Source organism: Rousettus aegyptiacus, unplaced genomic scaffold (genome assembly GCF_014176215.1).
Source record: "Rousettus aegyptiacus isolate mRouAeg1 unplaced genomic scaffold, mRouAeg1.p scaffold_m13_p_4, whole genome shotgun sequence".
Classification (NCBI taxonomy): domain Eukaryota; kingdom Metazoa; phylum Chordata; class Mammalia; order Chiroptera; family Pteropodidae; genus Rousettus; species Rousettus aegyptiacus.
This window is the reverse complement of record NW_023416307.1, coordinates 128,901,775-128,924,406: the sequence shown is the minus strand read 5'-3', so window position 1 is coordinate 128,924,406 and position 22,632 is coordinate 128,901,775. Positions and strand designations below refer to the sequence as shown.

The 22,632-nt window shown below is 43.3% G+C and overlaps 1 protein-coding gene, 1 long non-coding RNA gene and 1 pseudogene across 2 annotated transcripts in view; 1 reads left to right on the top strand and 2 right to left on the bottom strand.

Moving 5' to 3' along the window:
- Nucleotides 1-1,989: 1,989 nt before the first annotated feature.
- LOC118602326 lies at nucleotides 1,990-2,089 on the bottom strand (annotated as a pseudogene).
- A 6,675-nt stretch (nucleotides 2,090-8,764) lies between these two features.
- LOC107508494 lies at nucleotides 8,765-13,622 on the bottom strand. Its single transcript, XR_001596323.2, has 3 exons — nucleotides 12,877-13,622; nucleotides 12,595-12,754; nucleotides 8,765-9,511 (listed from the first exon to the last, which is right to left on the bottom strand). It is a non-coding gene; the product is annotated as an uncharacterized LOC107508494 (long non-coding RNA).
- Nucleotides 13,473-22,632, top strand: part of EPHB1 (EPH receptor B1) — a 400,881-nt gene continuing 391,721 nt past the window's right edge. The window contains exon 1 of the mRNA XM_016140353.2: nucleotides 13,473-13,896. Coding sequence (XP_015995839.1) covers nucleotides 13,839-13,896 — 58 coding nt within the window. The 5' untranslated portion in view covers nucleotides 13,473-13,838. The remainder of the gene's footprint in view (nucleotides 13,897-22,632) is intronic.

Genomic DNA, 22,632 nt, shown 5'->3' with positions numbered 1-22,632 from the left:
TTTAGATGGTCAAGTCTCTTTCACTGGTTTTAAAACATTTTTAAGCTTAATGTTTTAAAACAATAGTTCTTCGAGTAGACTTTTTTAAATAGCAAATTCTTTTTGGAGACAAGTCAGAACAAAGTACGCGTGCGCGCACACACACACACACACACGTGCACATGTACACACACCCCTATCTACAGTAACCATTACACTGTTCTCTCATAGAATATTGGGTCTTGATGATCAACTCAGGTTAGACACAAATAGTTTCACATCACTCTTTTTACTCTTGTATAATATTTAGCAGTATGGCTGGATCATAGTTTAGTCATTTCTTTAATTAATACCATTTAAGTTATTCTCATTTTTTTTTTTTTTTGCTATTTTTAAATTTGCTGCATTGAACATCTCTATACATTGTGTTCTTATGTGCCTCCGTGGTTGTTTCTCTGGGTTAGTGCTGAGCAGTGAAACTGCAGTTCATAGAAACGCCCAGTTTAAGTTTTTTATACTGCTGAAATGCCCTACAGGGAAAAAAAAGACTACAATTTATACTTTTATTGTCCATCTGCCCACATCTTTGCCTACATTTAATATTAGCAAATATTTGTTTTTACCAGCCTGTTGGGTGAAAAACTATATCTGGTTTATTTTGAGGAAGTAACTTTGTAATTTTAAGTATATGCAAAATAATAAATGTAATGTACATATACATATATGTATGCATATCTATATACATTTAAATATTAATATCTACCACTCAGCTGAATATTAATATTGCCTAAGGAGTATCTTCCTAACTGTACAGCAGTAATTTATTCATTTTTGCTCCTGTATATAAATATACCATTATTTATTTTTCTGTTCTACAATGATAGAAATTTGGGCTGTTTTTTGTTTGTTTGTTTCCTGTTATGAATTGAATCAGAGAGCTTTTTTATTTGTGCCCATTCCATTTCTTGTTTGAGTCTGGAGTATAGTGGAGACTGCCAGTTGCTCACTCAAATCCATCCTCCTCAACTTCATACGTGGTATCCAGCTGGACATCTTTCCCAGACTTTCTTTTAGTTGAATGTGGCTATGTGACTATGTTCTCACCAATGGAATCTGAGCAGCTTTCCATTGTGCAACTTTAGGGTCAGAGTCTCCTCCATGCTCTTTTCTCTTCCCACTAGCAGAAACCCAAATATGGTGGCAATCCAACTTCAGCTTTGCAGAAAATGACAGAGTCCCAGATAACGGCACTTGAAAAGAACCAAGTACCAGAATGACCATGAGGATCAAAGTTATTCCATTGATCAAGATAATAAACTTTGAGATTGATGTGAGAGAGAAAGAAACTTCTTTACATTTAAGTCATTTTATTGCGAGTATTTTATTGTTAGTATCTTTATCATGGCAGCCTGTATTTACTTAATTAATAAATAAGGAAGCACATGTTAAACTTCAATGAATGATGCTATACTTCTAACCAAAATGTTTAAATTAATTGACATTCCCACCAGCAATGTATGAAAGCTCTTGTTGCTCCACGTTTTACCAACCCTAGCTATTGCCTAACTTTGCTATTTTTGCCTTGATGAGTGAGAAAAGTATTAATCTCTGTGGTATTTTTTACTTGCAAATGAGATTGTGCATATTTTCAGATATTGTTAGGTCATATGTATTTCTTTTTATCTGAAATGTCTATTTGAATCTTTTGCCTTTTTAAATATTGATTGGGTGCTTTTTTCATTGTGGTCGAATATATATAACATAAAATTTGCATTTTTACCATTTTAAGTGTACAATTCAGTGGCATTAATTACATTCATAATGTTGCCTATCTATTTTCAAAATCCTTTCATCATCCCAAACAAAAACTCTACTTGTCAAACAATAACCCATCCTACCCCCTTCCCGTAGCCTCTGGTAACCTCTAATCTACCTGTTGCTTTTATGAATTTGTCTACATTAGATATTTCATATAAATGGAATCATACATTTGTCTTTTTGTGTCTGGCTTAGAATATGAAACCTTTTATGAAGTTGTGTGTCATCTTTGCATAGAGGTCATGCTAATTTCTGTACCATTTCAATTTTAGCATATGTGCTGCCAAAGCAAGTAATTGGGCACTTTTAAAAATATTTATTTCTTTCTGGTTCATAGAAATTCTTTATACATTCTAGATACTGATAGTTTTTTGATTAAATGAGTTGCAAATAATTTTCCTATTATGTGGTTTAACTATGTTTATGATATCTTTTTGAGCCAAAGTTTTTCATTTTATGCAGTCAAATGTATTTATATTTTCCTTTGCAATTTGCGCTTTTTGTGTCCAGTCTATGAAATTTTTCATCCTCCTACTTCATTAAGATATTCTCCTATATTTTTTTCAAAAATATTTTTAAAGTTTTGCTTTTCATATTTATTTTTAATCCACCTAGAATTGATTAAATTTGATGTGAAAGAGGAATCTAATTTTAGTTTTCAGATTGTCTCAACATTTATTGGTTTATTCTTTCCCCAGAACTTTGCAATGCTTTCCTTGACATGAATTTTCCTTATACATGTTGATCCTAAATTCCTACACCAGTTCCATATTGTTTTAATTATGGCAGCTTTATAAAAAGTGTGGATGGTTGGTAAGACAAGACCCTCCATTATGCATATCTTCAAAATTGCCTTGGTTGTTTTGCCTTTGAATTTTGATTCAAATTTTCAAATTTTTCAAAAATATTGTGGATATTTTTCTTATATTTTTATCAAATTTATAATTAAAATCCAGGAGAATTGTCATCAGTTTTCTCACCTGTGAACATGGTATACCTCCCTAGTTATTTAAAATTCTTTAATGAAGTCTTATAATTTTTTCCATATGCACCTTTTAAAGCTTTCTTTAAATTTGTTCCGAGATACTTCAGAGTTTTTTTGCTATTAAAATGCCATATTCTTAAAAATGACTTAATCTTATTGTTTTTGTTTTTGTTGATGTTTAGGAAAGCAATAACTTTTTATATATTGACTCTGTAACCAGCAAACTTGCTCATCTCCCATGTTTGGTCTAATGGTTTGCCTGTATAGTCTCTTGGGTTTCCTATATTTGTAACCTTATTATTTAAGACTTTATGTGGTTTTCTTTATTCCTTTCCTCTGTTTATAGCTTTCATTTTTTGAAAATGTCTTACAGTGCTAGCTAGGACCTTCACTAAAATTTTGAGTAGAAACAAGGAGAGTAGGCATTCTTTCTTTTTCCTCAACTTTAAATGCTTCTGATGTTTCACTACTAAATGTGTTATTTGTTCTGGGATTTTTGATAGATCCTATATGAGAAAGTTCCTTTCTATACCTCTTATAAAATACTCTTTAAATTGTGAAAAAATTCCGAATTTTTATTCAGAACTTATGTCTTATCTATGTCTCCTGAGATGACAATATACATTTTGTCCTCTAGTCAGTTAATGAAGTGAATAGATTTCTCTAAAATAAGACCATCCTTTCAATCCTGAAATGAGCCCAAATGGGTAACATAAAAAAAAAAAAGTGTACAGTACATTGCTGGATTCAGTTGATAATATTTTATATTCGTGTATTTATTTGGTCTTTTATTTTCTTTTCTTGTACCGTTCCTCTCAGGTTTTGGTATCAAGGTTATATTAACTTCCTAACAATATTTAGGGAAATATGTCTTTGAACGTTTGGAGTAGGACTCACTGGCAAAACCATCTGGACTTTATGTTGTTTCTTTTGGGGTGGGTAGAATTTTAATAACTGATTCAAATTCTTTCATGGTAATGAGTAGATTCAATATTCTAAATTTTTGTGAAGTAGATTCAAATGCTGTATTTCTTTTAAAGAAAAATTTCTATTTCATTCAAGTGGTTAACAGTATTCTCTAATATTAAAGTTTTATTCTATACGTATGTCCCTCTTTCCATCCCTTATGCTTTGTCTCATTACAAACTCCTCACAAACCAGCTCGATCTTGTCAGAAGCTTTTCCTATTTTATTAGCTCCTTTTTCTTAGACAGTGAGTTTTGAGATGTGAGCTCTCATGGATAATTTATTTTTCCATTCCTATATTTATACGTATTTATATTCTTTTCCTTTAGTTAGTCACAGTTTTATTGCCTTTTTAAAGCTCTTTGAGTTAGCAAATTTCTTTTATTCTGGTATGCATTCTAATATTCCAATGTAAGATATAAATTTTCCTCTAAGTACCACATTAGCTGTATGTGAAGGTTCAGAAAGATTGTTTTAATTATAATTAACTTTGAAATATGTTTCATTTCTCATTATGATTTCTTATTTAAAGGTTATTAAAGTGTACTTAAAGTTTCTTTTGTTATTGATTTATAATTGAATTGCTTTGAGGTCAAATAATGTGATTCGTATGATTATTTGATCTTGGTTGAGAGTTACTTTGTGGCCTGGTAAGTAGTTTTTAGAATTGTCATATGTGTTTTTGAGAAAAATTCCCAATCACTAGTGATTGGATAGGGCTTCTATACATCCACTAAAGTTGGGTAGTTATATTGTTTCAATCTTCCACTTACTTATCAATTTTCATCTGCTGGTCCTATAAATAACGAAATCAGATATGTTAAAATCTCTCTCTATAATAATAGACCTATCAGTATCTCCTTGAAATTCTGCCTTTTTTTTTCTTTATGTAATCTGAGGTCCTACCTTAGATGCATAGAAATTCAGAATTCATATGTCTTCTTAAAAATATTATTCTTCTTATTATGTTGTGATTGTTTTACTATTAACAATACTTTTTCTTTACATTTTTTGGTGTTAATCTAGCTATACCAGATATTTTTTTATTATAGTGACATCGATGAACAAAATTCAATAAGTTTCAAGTGTATAATTTGACAGTAAGTCATACATATATTGCACTGTGTTCACCGCTCATAGTTAGATTTCTGTCACTACATATTTGATCCCTTTTACCCCATATACCATCCCCCTCCCAATACCAAATTTTTTAAATTAATATTTTCCTGGTATATTTTTTATTATGCCTTTACTTTGCACATGTGAATCCTCATATTTTGAGTGTTTCTTTTAATAGTATGTAACTGGATTTTCTTCTTAATCAGGCTGATATTTGTCTTTTTAAGTGATGAGTTTATTTCACTTCTATTTGTTGTGATTGCTGATACATTTATTGTGATTGCTAGTATATTTGGATTCATTTTCATCTTATTTTATGGTTACGCTATGCTTTTCTTTCCTTTTTTCTCCTTTCCTACATTTCATTGTATTAATTAAGTTTAATTATCCCTCTTTTCTCCCACTGCTTATCTGAAAGTAGTTAACCGTAACATTTTAAAGCATGGTTGACTTGACAACATCTAAAATTATTCAACATCTCTGCCCATCTCCAGAATGGTACCAGGGTTTTAGAAATTGTTTATCTTTTTAACTCCCATCTTAGATGCTATTCTTATTCAGTATTTCAGAGTTATATTTCTCTTATAAACCACAAAGATTTACCCACATGTTTACCAGTTTCTCACTCATTATTGCTTCTTTTATCTTACTTTGCTTTTCTGGGGTTAATTTTCTTATTTCTGAAAAATTCCCGTTAGTAGATCTCAGAGACAGTATCGTTGTGGTAAACTCCCTTGGTTTTGCTTGCCAACGTCTTTATTTTGTTCAGCCTTGAATAAAAATTTAGCTAGATATAGGATTTTAGGTTATATAAAATTTTAAGTTGATAATTATTTCCTTTTTGTACTTATTATTTTGCTGCTGAGACTAGTTGTCATTTCTTACAAGTAACTTGTCATTTCTTTCTGATTGCTTTTAGGATTTTTTTCTGTCTTTGGTGTCCTGAGGTTTCATTACAATTTTGTCCAGCCATGAAATTTTTTGTTTACTTTGTTCAGAACTCTCTAAATCTGTGCTTCCTGAATCTGAATAATTAACTTCTCTCATCAGTTCTGAAAAATTACCTGACATTTTCTGTTAATGTTATTTATCTTCCCCATCCCTTCTATTGTTTCCTCTTAAATATTTTTAAAATGTTAGCATTCTCTTTGCTTCATCCATATTTCTCAACCTCTTTTAATGTTTTACATCTCTTAACTATAATGCGACAAAGTAAAATTTTCTCAGATTTAAGTTGGAGTTCAGTAAACCTCTTCAAATATATTTAATCTTTTAATCCTATCCATTTATTTTCTAATTTCAATATCTATTTAAAATTTTTCATATTCTGTGCAATCCTCTCTCAAATCTATCAATTCTTTTTGTTCATCTTATTTTAAATACGAATATTTAAAAGTCTTTCTCTGATAGTTCTATTGTAATAGGGGTTTGTTCCTGTTTGTTTTATCTGCCGAATTTCACTCATGGTAAATTTATTTATGTGTTCTGTGATGTTGGATTATGAGTTCATAATTGGCAGGGCTTTATCTATGGGAATCTTATAGAAAGTGTAGCCTTCCTTCATTTCCCTATACTTATTCATTTACAACTGATTTTTTTTTTTTTTCAGTTGAGTTCTTCGCTTGGAACATCTGAGATCAAGTTGTATAAATTTGAATACTAAACCTATGTAAGTGAAGTCTTATGATCAGAATTCTGAGGGGAAGTTACTTTCTCTCATACACTGAGCCCAAGTACAGAAGTAATTGTTCTTGTTCTCCTTTACAACAGTGAGTAAACTTTCTCTTAGTCCAATCTTTCAATGAATGCGTTGCAACAATTTGAAGCCTCAGCTTGTGCAGTGGTCTCAGTTCCAACCTGCTGTCTTGTATTCATTCAAAGTTTTGTTTCCAATTGATGTACATTAAAATTCAAGTCATTAGATTTCTCAGGCAAGGGACTAATCCCTACCCACAGTGAAGTGTAAGCTCTCACACTTACCACTCAGGATTTTGGTATTTCTTTGTTTCTAGGCTCTTGGAGATACTTCTTATGGACTCTGTAATATATTAAAAAGAAGCTATTTTACATATTATTGATTTTTATAGATGTGTTTCAAAAGAATGTTGTTGGTTATCCTATAATATTACCACAAATGAAAATTATTCTTTTACTACTTATTTTCTCCTTTGATTTAGGTACAATATGTAATGACATTATTTTTTTAGCTGAAGATTTTTTTAAATCAAAATTCAATTCATTCATATTTATTGAAAGTGATTTCTGTCATTTTTATACATTCTTATTGTTTAAACAATAATTTTCTGTTTATTTAACATTTTTTTCATTTTTTAAAATAAGGGTAACATTTTTATCTTTTCCAGTATTTTTAATGGCATATATACTTCTTTAAAGTATATTTGCTGAAAACTTTAACTATTTAAAATGTTTTTTAATCCAATTTTAACAATTTTAAACCAATTTCAGAAATTGTAAGAGTCAAACATAAAAAGAAAAGCTTCTGGATCTCTCCCATGTGAAAAAGGAATTTAACATAGCTTTGCTCTCCTTCCTTACATTCTTCTTCTCTTTGGTCTTATAATTTGAGCTATTAGATTTAGATTTTTGTAATTAGAATTTTAACATGTATATTCTTTACTGAGACTACTTTTGGCATTTTAATTTGATTTTAAAGCAGTCTGCAAACATTTAGACTTCTATTTTAATTAATTTTATTGCTTGCTGTCAAACCTCATCTCTTTGTCAACTGGAATATATTTTCAAATAATTGTTTTTCTAAACTGTCGCAAATTTTCTGAGATATGTAAATGTAACTGAAAATGTCTGTTGCTTTAATCCTGCTCAAAACATATTCTTTGTATCACAAATTTTCGCTCATAAAACTCTATGGCTCTGGCTCCATTTTCCTTTGGAAATTAGTGTTATGAAGTTAATAATATTGTACTGTAGGTAATCTGTTTTCTATATGTCTGTTCATGTATGTCCTTGGATAGTTGTAAGATTTCTTTAAAATAACCATATGGCTCAAAAACATAACCTTGATATGACTATCAAGTCTTTATTCAGCTAAGAAAAATTTTATTTTTTTATGGCTTTGCTGTTACTTTTTTTTCTTTTTGAGCTTTGAGCCTTTACTTTTTAAAAATTTGTTTTAATTAGTTTCAAGTATACAGTACATTGGTTAGACATCTATATAGTTCTAAAAACGATTCCCCAAATACTTCCTCCCTCCCCAGACCCTCCACCTAGCCGATGTATTAATGCTAACTGCATTCCCTATGCCATGCTCCCCAGCCCCATGACCATCCATCAACTATTAATTTGTACTTCTTTAACCTTTCACCCTATTCTCCCAGCCCCACCCCTCAATGCCCTCCTCTCTGTCCAACACCAATATTTGTGAGTCTGTTTTTGATTAGTTTGTTCTTTTTATTTCTTAGGTTCCATATATAAGTGAAAGCATATTGTGTTCATCTTTCTCTGTCTGAATTAAATACTTTCTAGGTCCATCAAAGCAATATCTTTTCCATCCCCTTTCTTTTAGTCTATGTGTGTCTTTTAATTTGAAGTTAGTCTTTTTTATTTTTTCCTCTTAAAGCAGTCCCTCCAACATTTCCTGTAATACTGTTTGGTGATGATAAATTCTTTGAGCTTATTTTTATCTGGGAAGCTCTTTATCTGTCCTTCAACTCTAAATGATAGCTTTGCTGGATAAAATATCCTTGGTTGTAGATCCTGGGTCTTCATCCTGTTGAATATTTTTTGCCATGCCCTTCTGTCCTGCATAGCTTCTTTTGAGAAATCAGCTGTCAGTCTTATCGGTGTTTCCATGTAAGTAATTATCTGTTTTTCTCTTGCTGCTCTTAATAGTCTTTCTTTGTATTTAACGTTCGGCATTTTAATTATGATGTGTCTTGGTGTGGGCCTTTTTGATCCCTGATTTTTGGAATTCTCTGAGCTTTCTGGCTCGCTTGATGGCTGAATCACATTTTTAGACCTACTCTGGAAGGCCAGACAGTGTTCAATTGCCAGTTGCCAACAGGCTTCATCTAATGTATATTTTCTCTACTGAGGTGGCATCTTCCTCTAAGCACCAATCCATATTTCTGGTGCTCTGATCTATCACAGAAAAAACTACACTCAGCAGATTGCACAACTCCCACAGTTATTACTGAGCCTGCTCTGGCCTCTTGAACATCCTTCACCTCCAGAATGCATTGCATCTTCATCAGCCTATTTGTCTGCCCAGTTGCCATGCTTATTTTCAGGCTCTTCCTGGGTATAAGAAGACCTTGGGGAAGGGAGGAGGATGACTGGGGTAAACTGTTCAAAGCTAACATAGCAATGGTGTGGCATATTTATTCCATTCTCTGGTTAGTAGATCCTTGGTGTCTAAGTCAGGTATTGACGGAGAGGGAATTACATCATATCTTGCTATCCATTTCTTTAAAGCAGGTTCTATTTATAGAAGAGAACTTGGCATATGTCACACATGTGCTTGATAGGTTTTTCTCCATCCAGCTTTATCTACCTTATAAGTATTGTCAGTTCCTTCCACATCCTGGCAATTAGGTTGTCTGTCAGTGTTCATTCACCTTGTTAGTGAAAGTTGTCATATTTGTCTGTATTCACTGAGGTATTTTCCTGAAAAACAAGGAGAAGCTTGTTTGAAGCCTCTAGCCAGAGGCCATTTTATACAGTGTCCCACAATGCATTTCAATATCTGTCTTCCTACAGAGACCATGAGATCCTTAAGGGGAGCAGCTGGGTTACAGACATTGCTGGGTCCCCAGCACCTTGCAGGCAACTGGTACAGAACTGCTGCTCATTAAATGATAAAAGACAAATGAAAGAGAGGAAGCTTTTTGTTATTTGTCTATTATTCATTGTTAAACTGTTTTAAATGACTCATAAGTGATCCAGCTGCCTCTCCAAAAAGAATTGATGAAAATGTGTCTTGCAGTTTAAGAATCTAAATAAAGGTAGCTTGGGTCATGGTGTGTTTAACGAAACCTTTCATTTATGCAGTTAAGTAATATTTAAAAAGAAAAAGATGGAATAAGGGAGCAACTTATTATCTTCTCAAGTACGAAACACCCATAAGACCATCTTCAGGAGTGTTGCTATTTGTCTATGCTCTGCACTACTAAGTAGAATGAAGAAAGCAGACTTCGACTACAACAGAAGGGATGTAGGTTAGAGGCAAGGAGGAACTTTCTAATAGGATAGCTTCGTAATGTGTAGAATTATCAAGGGAAGTTACACAGCTTTCACTAGAAATGCTTTTCAACCCTTTAGACACAAAACCGTTTAGAGGTGGGGGTAAACAGGTTGACTGCCCCCAAACCTTCCAGCCAGAAGGGACTCTAAGCCTTAGCAAAAGGTTAGGTCACTCGTGGGTGCCTGAGAGCTCTCGGCTGCTGGCTCGGAGGCAAGCATCTGTCACTTCAAAGTAGTGATTTAGTGATATCAAATAGCTGGGTGATTAATCAAGAAAACAAGCGAGCATTTGACATCATAGAGAAAAAAATAGCAAAGGAGATGCTTTGGGAAAAATAGGTACCCAGGCTTGGAATCCAAACCGATGGTGCTTTCAGGGATATTTACAAATCATAACCCATTGCAACAGAAAGATCAATCTACACAGCTAAATTAATATTTAACTTGCTCAAGAAAAGTCAATCCTCTGGATTATTAGGGAAATTAACAAAAGCCCTAAACTGATGCTATTCTTATCTGAGCCATCGGCATGTTCTAAAAGTCATTAATGCTTTCTTTCTCATAACCTTCTGAGTCGAAGTGCCCCATTCCCACCCCAATCCAACCCTGTCCTTTAATCCTTCTTACTTTCCCCAATCTCCTTCTTGCCTTGCAATAGAACCCTTTCTTCAAACAAAACCTGATATGGATGTTCAGTAACACAAAAAGCTGCCAAAGGGGAGGAGGGGTAGGTTTAGTAGAAGTAGAAGGCAGAAAATTTAATTCACTTCATTTCAGTTTTGCATGTAAACATCCAGTGCAGTGCTTGTATGCAGACTGCACTCGAAACCCAGAGGCATTCCCCTTATGTCTTACTACCTACAATTGCCCTTTAGCTGTTACCTTGCTTTATTCTCTAATCCTTATCACCATCTAAAATACTATTGCTCCTTCATTGTCATTTTTCTCTCCTACACTGTAATTCCCTCCAAGCAAGACCTATGTCTAGAGTCCCCACAGCTTAGAGCAGGGCCTGTCTAGTAGGCACTCAACAAATATTTGCTGAATAAGTAGGTGAGTGCATGACTAGCTGGGTATGAGGAAAGGGGTGTGGGTATGGATGTGGGCCTGGTGAGTATATCAAGCTGGCTGAGCATCTCAGGCCCAGAGGGAGGCTAGCAGAGTTAGGGCTGAGAAGGCAGGTTCCAGGGAGCTTATGGAGAAATCTGAATGCCACGCCAGACTGGCTGGTCTTTCTTCAACAGACAGTGAGGAGCCACTAGCTTTCTGTGCTGGGAAGAGATAAGATCCAGCTTGGCTTGAGAAAGATTAGTTTGGCAGGAGTGCAAAAAGATTAGAAAGGGGACGAGATGGAAGCTGGGTGACCATTCTGAGACTCTCCAGTTGTCCCAAGGAAGGCAGTTTGGGCTGAAACAAGGGATAGGGACACAGGCATCAGGAGGAGGATGTGGCAGAGGGGGACTATGTCCAATGTGCCTCTCAAAAGACTGATGTAGTAAAGGAGAGAAGATCTGAGCCTCATCTATCCAGCCATCACCCATCCATTGGGGGATGGGGTTTGGAAGCAGAAGAGCAGGTGCAACCTCCAAGGAATTGTCCACAGACCAGGGAGCAGAGGTTCCAGGGATAAAGCTAGTAGGAAACTTCTTTTGAGAATTGAAGAGGGAACAGATGGAATAGTAAGAAATGGAAAAACAGGGAGAGAACTAGGACCATGGAAACTGAGGCAAGAGCCCAGGAGAACTGCAGGTCCCTATGTCAGAGGGTGCTGAGGGTCCAGAAGGACAATGGGTAACTGGGAATAAAGTAGATCGTTCTCAGGGTGTCTCCACAGATGTTGGGACACAGTTGCTGGTGTGTGGTGGGGCAGAGGGAAGCAGGCATGGTGTTAAGAATGATGACGAGGGAGTGAGGCCAATGGGATCTTTCCTTCAGGTGCTGAGGCAGGGTGGGATGTAGGAGGGGGAGGCAACCTGAGTCACAGGAGAGGAAGCAAAGCACCACCAGGATGGGGGGAGTCTGATTGTGACTGAGGGGGCGAGGTGCTCCCAGCAAAGGAGAGACTAAACACAGAGGGTGGGAGACTGATTCAGCAAAGCCCAAAAAGGAGGATAGGGAGCATGGGAAGGGCCATCGCGTCTGTCCACTGTTAGCTTATTAACAACTCTGGGAAAGGCTTGGTGGGCAAGAGGCAACTGCCTGGAAGTTGGTGGTAAGGTGATCTAACAGGTCTTCCCTAGCGCTGTAGGACCAGACCATCATCAGGTCTGGAGTGGGGCTGATGGAGTGAGGACATGCCTAGAGAATAACATTACAGCTTCAAGGCAGGTCCCTGATCTAGAACATTCTGGGTTTCTTCAGAGACAGGAAAAGAAAGTGCAACTCTGGGGGCTGAGCCTGGGAAAATCACTCCCACCTCCAACACCCTGTCCCTCTGTTGCTGCCTATGTTAAGTCCTTCAACCCATGCCTCACCCACAGGGATGGTGCTTTCCTCTGTGCCCTCACCTTGCATAATCCTCTGCTGCTCCTATAGCATTCCTCTTTCTTTATAGCCAAGTGTGCGACCACTGGTCTCTCTCACCAGACAGATCTTTTGGGGTCAGGGCCCACTGTGGGTGTTCGCAGAATTCGTTCAGAAATGAAACCTCACTGCAGCCAGAGACTTCTGGAGGATGAGAGTAGCATTTGGACAGGAAGCATTTCCAGTTCACTGCCTACACTAGAGAAGAAGTGTCTGAACCCAAAGATTCTCTGAACTTATTCAACATTTATTCAACAGATATATACCATCATTTTCTATGGGCCGGCCACTGTTCTAGACGCTTGGGATTCTGTAGCGAACAAAACAAACACGAATCCCAGGAACGGAGACTTTATTCTAATAAGGGGAGACTCACAACAAACAAAATCGATTTGTAAAATCAATTAGAAGCACTGTTAGAAGGTAAAGTGCTATGGATAGGAGGGACAGGGCATGCCACGGGGTTGCGCTACATAGGGTAGTCAGGGTGTCTCTCTGAGAAGATGAAAGAAGACACATTTGATTATTTAAAGCTCACCCATTCCTGGGTGAGCTATAAGGGTAAGGGCCTCAACGTGCTCCTTCCCTAGGACCCCTAAGTCCACGCATGGGGAGCTGGGGCGGGCCCGTGCGGTTCTACGAGAGCACCACCAGGGGGAGCCCGGACCCCTCCTAGCGTCTTCTGAGTCCTCCCGCACAGCCTAGCAAGCAAAAGTTTTTCTTAAACTAACAATGCCTGTGTAAGGAGGTGCTCGAGCCTGATTGGACAGGAGATTTTTGCAGGTTTGATTCCTTGATTGGACAGGAGGTGTTAGGGGTGGAGAGAGAGCTGATGGTGGGGGATCCCGTTCCCTCCCCCGTCAGTCTGGCCGGCTCCGTCCTCTCGTAGGCTCCGCTCTAGCTCGCAATGTGACAGCAGGACGCACACGCACTCGCGCGCTCTCTCCAGCTCGCACTCCCTCGCCCTCTCACACACGCACGCACACACCCACCTCTCCCATAAACACACGCACACACATGCACACCCACACCCACGCGCGCCCGCACCGCCCCACGCGCGCACACTCCCGCCCACGCCCACGCCGCGCTCCGGGGAGTCCGGTCCCAGCGAGAGCGCGAAAGGATACGGAAAAGCCACCAGCGGGGAGTGCAGCGGCGCCCCGGGACGCGGCGCCCTCCCCGCGCGGCCGCCTCGCCTCGGGCTCGGCCTGGGGGCCGCCGGCCGGCGATGGCCCTGGATTGCCTGCTGCTGCTCCTCCTGGCATCCGCAGTGGCCGCGATGGAAGGTAACGTACCCTTCGCGGAGCAAGTTGGCGGCTGGAGGCTGGCAGCTGTATCCCCGGGGCTTCGCTGGCTGCTTCGCGTCGCCCGCGACCCGCGGGCAAGGCTGCTCGGAAGCCTCCGCCTCGGCTGAGCGCCGGACTGGGGCGGCACCCCACGGCGCGCCCCCGGCTGGCTCGCGGAGCCCCTTGGCTCCCGCGCCTGGCGCTCCCCGGTAGCCCCGGTCTCCCGCAGCCTCGGCTTGGAGAGCGTGGAGCCCGCTGCATTGCGGTGCAGGCTCCCTAGCTCCGGGCACAGCTGGGCGTTGGGGAAAAGGGGACTCCTCGGGGCATCCGGCCCCTGGAGTGCCGGCGCCTGTCCGCCCCCTTCCAAACCCAGGCACTGATGCGCTTAGGCGGCCGCGCGCCACTTCTCCTTTTCTTCAGCTTGGCGTCCGCGGGCTCCAGGACTCTGGGCTCCGCGGGCCAGCGCTGCGAGCGGGGGGCGGGGAAGCTCTGTCCCGGTATCCCGAAAGTGGCCGCTGAAGAAGGGCTGAGTTCGCTGGCCGTACCTCCAGGGACAGCCTGGCAGTCCGGGACCCTGGTCGGTCAGGACGTGGTGGACACCTTTGTTGCTTCTTAAGCCCGGACGTGGGGGTGGGGTGGGGAGGGTGGTCAGTTCTGCCGAAACTCGCCCAGCGTCCTCTCCGCCTGGAGACGGGCGACTCGGCGGCCGGGAGCTGAGGGGCAGCGACGCTCTCCCTGCCTCTTCCATGCCTCGGGCTGTGGAGGAAAGAGCGCTCCGCCGGCGCCGCGCGGGGCGCAGCCAGAGCACCCGCGCTCCGCCGCGCCCGCGAATCCCTGTGGGAAATCCCTGCCCGGCTCCCCGCCCCCGCCCCGCAGCCGAGCGGCTGCCGCAGCCCCCTCCTGGGAACGCAGCTCGCCCTGAACGCAGAGTTGAGTTGCGGGATGGCAGCAACTCTTAGGGGCGAGGCGCCGCCGCAGCCTCCCTCACAGCCCCCCTTCCCGGTGGCCCACAAAGGGTTGAACTCCGCGGGGACTCGGTGCCGAAGGGACGCAGCTCCTGGCTCCCGCGCCGCCTCCCAAGCTAGGAGCTTGCTCCGCTGGGCTGTTGTGTTCCTCACCAAGCTGTTACCTGTGCCCATGAGAAAAAAGAAAAAAAAAAAGAAAAAAAAAAAAAAAGGCTACCGCGGTTCGGCGCCCCTGAGCCTCACGGAAAGCGCTGCCCTTCTGGAAGCGAAGCCGGGCATGCGGGGCACTGAGGCGGGGCTGAGAGCCGTCGCCTTGTAGTTAAGACCACCATATCCGTTCTGGTGGCGGCGCGGAGGTGCGACGATTAATACCTAGAAAGCTCTCGCTTGCTTTTCTAAGGCTGCTTTTTGTCTACCCTCCATCTCCCACTGCCCTTTCGGGCTGCTGGTCTGTGTGGAAGGGGGTGTTTTTTGGAACGTGTAGGGATTGGAGCGATGTGAAACAGGGATGCTTGGGTTGGACTTATTGGGCGCAAGTTAAGTGGAAACAGGACAAGCAAGGCGATATACGCTTCCAGACCCGTCAGGACAGCCTGGGTGAGCCAGCATTTGCAGCGAGCGAGGCGTGACTGGACTTTCTGACTCTGGGGCAGCGCTTCCTGCCCGCCACTCTCCGGGCCTCTCAGAGGGTCAGGGGCTGGGCCTCGGAGAGCCTATAGGTGCCAACTTTGGGAGCTTGGTCTTGGCATTGAGTCTCCATCAATGAAGGAAGGCATATGCCTGCCAACGAAATGGTTTGGAGAGCAGAGGTGTGGGAGCACACCGGCCGCCTGGTGGAGCGCAGTTTCCTCCACAGACCCCTTTTCTTGGCTGGCCAGAGCTCCCCTCTGCTCAGCAGGCTGAAGCTGCGCGACGGAGGATGCCTGTTGTGCGAAAGCCCAGCCCTGTAGACAGGCCCTGCCACCTAGCTCATCTGGAGCAGCCCACGTAGTGGGGGTGCTGTTGCCCTTCTCCCGGAACCCCAGAAACTTTGCCAGAAGCCTGGTAGGAAGGAGCCTCTCTGGGCTGAAAACCTCTCCAGCAAGGGTTAAAAGAAACACTACATTCAGCAGAATATTAAAGCAGCCCCATGGTCCCTGCTCAGTGCACAGGGATAGTACACACCATTCACTCCTTTTCCTCGAATGAACACTGGCAGGTTCATTTTCTACTCTCCTTGCAGAGACGCCTTCCCGCCTGCCTGGCTGGGCTGTGGCCAGCTTCATTCCGTTTGTGATGAGCGAAGAATAATTATCAGAAAAGTAGATCAGTGAGCTACCTACACAGATAGCAGATCCCTCCGAAACTCTGCTCTGGCCAGGGGGCACCTCTCCTTGCTCGTTCAGCCATGTATATGCCTGTCTCCTTTCCCCTGGGGTTCTTTGGTGGAATTTCAGTGGAGTCTCATCACTCAGGGCAAGCAGCACCAAGATCTGGTCCTCAGCCCAGGCCAGGGCAGGGACAAAGGGATGGCAATAGCTATGGGCCAGGTGGGGAAAGGTGGCCAGAGGCAGGCTGGGCCCTGCGAATACCCCATACCCCAACTTGGGTGGAAAGAAAGAGGGCAGGGGCTGGTTGACCTGGGGATGTGTGTGGAACATTCACACTGAAAGAGAGCACCTTGTCCCTCCTTTTCTGCCCCCTTCCACATTTCCAGCTGGTAGGGTGGCTCTCCTCTGTGGGGAGAGAGATGGCACTGCAGGGAAAGGCTCTCTAGGGGCTTTTAAAATCTATTTTCAGAGGGGAGCAGGGCAGGCTGTGGAGGCAGGGGTGCTTTCTCTGGTCACAGAACCAGGCCTCTGTCCTCGGTCTCCGGACGAACAACTACCTCTTCAAGCCCTTGTCTTTTCACACTGTGTCTGAGAGCTTGTTGAGAATGGGCTGCTGGTATCTATGGAGGAAAAGCAACTGCCTGCATTCTCTGAGCTGCCCTTCTGGAAAGGATTGGGAGACCTTGGGTTTTCCTGAGGTGCTTCTGCAGCAGCAGGGACATGTTGGGCTGTTAGCTGACACTCCTCCATCAGAGGGGGCATTCCTGGATGAAGCATGTCAGCCCTTCTGGGAGGCAGCAATCCTAAGTCACTGATGGCTAATAGTATCCTCTCAGCCTCACCCACTACGTCTGTGAATGATCATATACCTGCAGGTGGCCTCAGTATTTGGACACAGCCTGACAAGAACACTCCCAGGAGATGTGCTTTTTGGTCTGGTCTAGAGTGAAGTCCTGGGCTTGGCACCCTTGAACATGCACATGTGTCTGATTTGGTGGTAAATTACTTAAGGCTTGGAAAATATTGGGTTCTCAGTAGGAATTGCTGACCCATAAATACACACCTGAGTTAGTATACCTCTTTGTGACATACCTCACCTTGAAATGCAAGGACACTGAATTCCACTGTATTCAATTAAGTCTCCATTACATCATGGTGAAAAACCCTCAACCTCAGCCTGTGTGTCTACAACAGGCTACTGGGCTAGACAGTCATTGGCTGTCTCTACATTTTTCTGTTAATATTTGTTTGCTGCGAGTGCATCTGTTTTGGGTACCCATGAGCATGCCTGAGCCTACAAGCAATAGCAGGCGCCAAAGATATTTTTAAAAATATCCGGGAGAGAAAAGTAAATTTGAGAAAATCCTATCCATTATCTGATTGCATCGTGAAAAGCTCGCTATTACTCAGTGCTTGTAGAGAGACCCCTCAAGCCAGTGAGTGAAATGCTGGTAAGGTAGGGCAATGCATCTCTGGGCAATTGCTTGATAAGTCTTGGCAATGTAAACAGCTGCAGAGGTCTGGACCCAGCCCCAGCCTGAACCTTCTGGGTTGGCAGAGCAGAACTGCCAGCAGCTCATGATGCTCCTGTGGGAAGGACCTGCTGGGCCACATAGGATTCTGCCCCAGCCCCTCCTGCCTTTATTGACCTGTGCAGACCCAGACTCAGATTCCAGAGGCTCTACCTTGGCGTCTCGCAAGGATGAGTCCTAATTACCAAGATGTTCTTTGGCAAAAGCCCATAAGGCAGAGGAATAATATGGCACTTTTTTATATTCTGCCCATCAAGAAGTAAGCTTTAATTAAGCAAATTGAACCAAAGTAGAAGGGCGCCAGGGGAATCAGGACAGGAGCTAGTGTGTGGACCCTCCCCATACCCTCCCCCACTCCCGTATACTGGAAACTACCGATTCTACAGTTAGTTGACTGAATTTCATGAACTCTGGGCAGTGAAGCAGTTGCAGGGTCAGGACTGGGGTCTGGCTGTGAGGGTGGGGTTCAAATCAACTGGGGTAGGGACAGAGCGACTCCACCTGGCTTTTTCATTGCCCAGTTCTGTCGCTCAGGAAAATCACCGGTATACCTGGCCACGGTGTCTTTCTATGTACAGTGGGTCATGATGCTCACCGATTCCAACCTTAGGAGTTGGACAAGAAACATACATTATGGAGATATACTTGTACTAGTTTAAAAATAAAGATGCTCTTGAAGTCAAAGATACATTCATATGATTACATTTAAAAAATCACCTACAGCTAATTTCTAAGAGTCCTTAGTAACACTATGATTCAGGAGCATAGTATTTTTCCAGCATGGAGAAAGGGTTGAGGGAAGTTTGAAAGACAAAAGAGGGGAGTACCATCTCAGGCAGTGGTTCTCAGGCTTCAGAAGACCTATGTCACCTGGGCAATTTGCTATAGACTCCTGAGCTCTAATCCCAAAATTCAGCAGGTCTGAATGGATCTTGAAAATCTGTATTCTGGCTTCCCAGAAGATCCTGATGTAGGTGCTTCCTGGAAACATGCCCCAGGGGAATGGTTCTAAACTAGGCTGCAATCAGAAATTCTGAGTAGGCCTCACTTTGCACTTACTGAGTCTAGGAATGAGATGCCCGGGGGTACCTGCATTTTTAATAAAAGGCCCCAACGATTCAGATGAAGATGGCCTGGTGCCAGTATATTTGGGAACTACAGATAATAGCTAACAACATCAGCTGCTATTAACTCATTTCATTCTTACAACCCTATCAAGTAGGTATTGATATCAACCCTTCTCTCCCAGTTTTCAGATGAGATGACTAAGATGCTATTGTAGTTAAGTAGTTCGATAAGTTCCCATAGCTAGTGAGTAGCCTGCATTTGACCCCAGGTGTTCAGGTTCTGGAGTCTGTGTTCTTAACCCCTCCTCTCTACTGTACCACTTTTGTAGGCTTTGCAGGAAGAAAGGTTCAGATGAGCCAGAATCCATGGGTAGAAAGAATTTTAATGTGGATTCAGCCACTGGCCATTGGTACTTGACTGATTACTGGGAATCCCAGGTTTCCGTGGTTTTGGGAGAAGAGATGAGCAAAATGTTCAGGTAATCCCAACGCGTCAGCTTAAGCACCAGTTTCCATGTAGCTCCCTTTCTGCCACCTCCCACCCTTATTTCCACCCTATACACATGCAGACAGGGCTGGAGACCCGCAGCATAGCGGGTCTGATAAGAAGGACTTGGAGCATCTTTGCTTCTCTGCCTGCTCTGGCTGGCTCTCTCAAGGTAGAAATGATCACAGACACATGTCCCCACAGGAGATGGGCTTTGAGTGCCCTATGCATTCTGGAGGCATTGGAGGGGGCACACAGAACCCTTTCTGTCCCCACCTGACTATCTAGGGCACATCCTTGCATCTGGATTCTAGGAATTGCCTTCCTCGGAAGAGCTCCCTTTATGTCTCCCTCTTCTGCATTCACTACTTAAGCAACCTGAATATTTCTATCAGATTTCTGTGTCTCCAGAGGTGGTGGAGACACAGAGCATGATGCCTGCCCTTCTGAGGAAATTACTATCATAGTAAAGTAATGCCCTGGGAGAGATTTCATATTTAAAAGCAAAATATTGCATGAGAAATTCCTCAGCTCCTTCTGAAGATTCCATTTCAACTGCAGTGAGAATTGAGCCCTCTGGTCAGTGTTTAGTGTTTGGCCATGCTAAGAGGGGGCACATTGAGTGGCCAGGTCAGGGCCACATGTTCTATCAAAGATCCCTGATGCTTGATGTCCGAGCTGCCCCCACTGGCTTTTTTTTGGTCACTCCTCTGGGAGTGAGAGACATAGGAATACAACTTCCAGGGAGGCCTGGCTGGTGCGGTTGGTTTTTCTTAGCTAATTGAAAACTGTTTTCCATCTGACCTAAGACACAGGAAGCAAGTGGGTGCACAATTAGCTCTCTCCCTCCCTGCACCTCAGTTTTCTTATTGTTGAATCAGACCAGAGGAGGGGTTGTTCTGGTGGAGAGGGCAGCAGGGGCTAGGGCGGGTGCACCCTCAGGGTAGAAGCAGCGGGGGGCAGGGTGGATAAAGTTGTAGATAAAGTGCAATCTGGGACGTGGTGACCCCCTGGCTAATTGTGTGTCGGGGGTGGGTCCTCTTTGGCTGGGGGTGGGGGGAGGAGTGGGGGGGTGTTCTGCAGGCGCAGCTCAGCAGCTCAGGCCCTAATTTGGGGGCATCAGAGATGACTAATGGTGAACTTGGCTGGCATCAAGAAAGGCCTTAGCCTGGTGTCCTCTCAGAGGAAACCCCAGGGACCTTTCTCTGGCCAGCAGGAGGCCCAGGCCCATGTAGGTAGTACAGACAGTACTGGGGCCACAGTCTCCCCAGTGGACCTATGTAGAATCATCTACCGGATGCTTCTCAGTGTAATTGGCTAATAAATTTGCCATTACCTTTGTGAATGAGAAAAAAAAAAGCATCTTGTTCACCCACTCACTCACTGCTCAGCCAACATATAGCGTTGCTTAGCTCTGTGGAAACAATGCCCAGAGCCGGGGGCCCTTCACTTTACTGTAATGACCCTGCTGATTATTGGGGATTCAGGATGATCCACTTGATAAAAGGAAAAAAAGGTGATGCAGAAGGTGACCCTGTTTCCCCTTTGTCGCCCGTAAAGATATTCCTCCGGGTCAGGTGAAATCCTAGACAGCATATTTAGCAACTGTTTAAGGAGGCTGCTCTATCCCCTCATGGAAGGTTCCCCCAGAGTTTCTTGTAGAAGAACTAGGCCAAAGTGGAAATGTATAGGAAATTTCCTGACAATTACCAAGACTCATTTCTGCCTGCAGATTGCACCTGAGGCTCTGTATCCCTCCTCTCCCCCTCCAGCTTCCTGGCAGCAAGTAACAAAATGACTGATTTGAATTTAACCTTCTTGCCTTGCTTCTCCATCCCCCAGTGGAGGTGATAATAAGCAGAGAAACGGACAGAGGCAGGTGGCCAAGAGGGGAGGGGGCGGGCATGGGAACAGGGGCCCTAGCACTCGCTTCTGAGGTCTCTGGGACTGAGTCTGGCTGCTCGCGCTCCAAGGCACAGGAAAAAAAGGTCGTGCTCATTCCCTTGGCTCTGACATGTCGAGAGCAGAACTAGAGACAGGTTTTAGGGAAGGGAAGAAACTTTCCAAAAATTCTGTAACCTGCCACCTCTAGAGCCATGACTAGACTAAGCATGCATCTGCCTGTTGAGTATTTACTGTGCGCTGACCTCTTTATATATATTGATTTCCATACTCTTAATATCCAAGCATTCATTCTCCCATTTTACAGGTGAGGAAGCTGAGGCTTTGAGACATTAACTTACTGACACAGAGCTAAGATTCAAACTGACGTTTTGACAAGTTGCACAATTCCCCAGGCCTCTGCCTCCCATTTCAGCGCCTTTTTTATTTAACATTGCTTATTCATGAAATAAATCAGGGAGCACCTATTAAGCACTAGCTGTTTATGCCCTGTCCTGCCAGGTGCAGTCAGAGGTGCCAGACAGTTCTGCTCTGTTCTCCTCGCTCAGGTCCCAGTGGCCAGGCTCTCCCAGGCTCTCCAGAACTGCCCCACCTGTGCCCCAGCTAAAAGACACCTTTTTCTGTCTTGGTTTGCATTTTCCTATGTGCACGTGGCCTTTCCCATGTGCCCCCACCAGTCAGACCCCCACCGTGGTCATTATTGTTTTCTTTCTGCTGCATGTCCATCTGGCTCTTGTCTTTTGATGAGCTGTGTTGTTTAGTTGGCTGCAATTTGGCATCTGTGCCTGGCTCTTAGTGGTGGTGGGAGGGTTTGGGGAGCAGTGTTGCTGTGGGTCTCCTGGAGCTCCCTCCACAGGCCAACCTTCCAGAGGAAGGGTCAGCTGCAGGGATTTACCTTTGGGGACCTCCCTGGTTTCTGCTCTGTGAGCCTTGCCCTGCCTGTGGCCTTTTTGCTCCTCGAGCTCTGTCTGCTTCTGCGCATCTTGCCAGATGTAGACCCCAAGGCATCAGAGGAGGACACGGGTTTAGCATCAGCTCTGAGCATGGAAGGACATGTGAGAGGAAGAGGAGAGAGATCCCTTAGCATCCTAGTCTCACTGGACAGTGACTGGTCCCCCTTGGAGCTATGATTATAGAAAGGGCTGAACAGGAGGACAGGGAATAATTGCAGGCAGCTTCATTGATAGTGGCGACAGAGAAAATGCCTTATCTGTGAGAGGCAGCTGGGCCCTGCAGTTAATTGTTCTGTTGTTTTCCTCATGCTATTTTTCCAGCACATCTAGGTAGGACCTTTGCCCTTGGCTTTATCCTTGTTGCTGAGGCTGGAGCTGGGTGGTGAGCTTGGGAGGGGGACAGAGGTAGGGGAGGAGGTTTACCAGGGAGGAGTGGAAGGGGAGCCCACCCAAAGATGCCCTCAGCCCTTTCGTCAATGCATCCAAATGGTCTGAACGGCGGAGCACAGGCTGTAAGCTT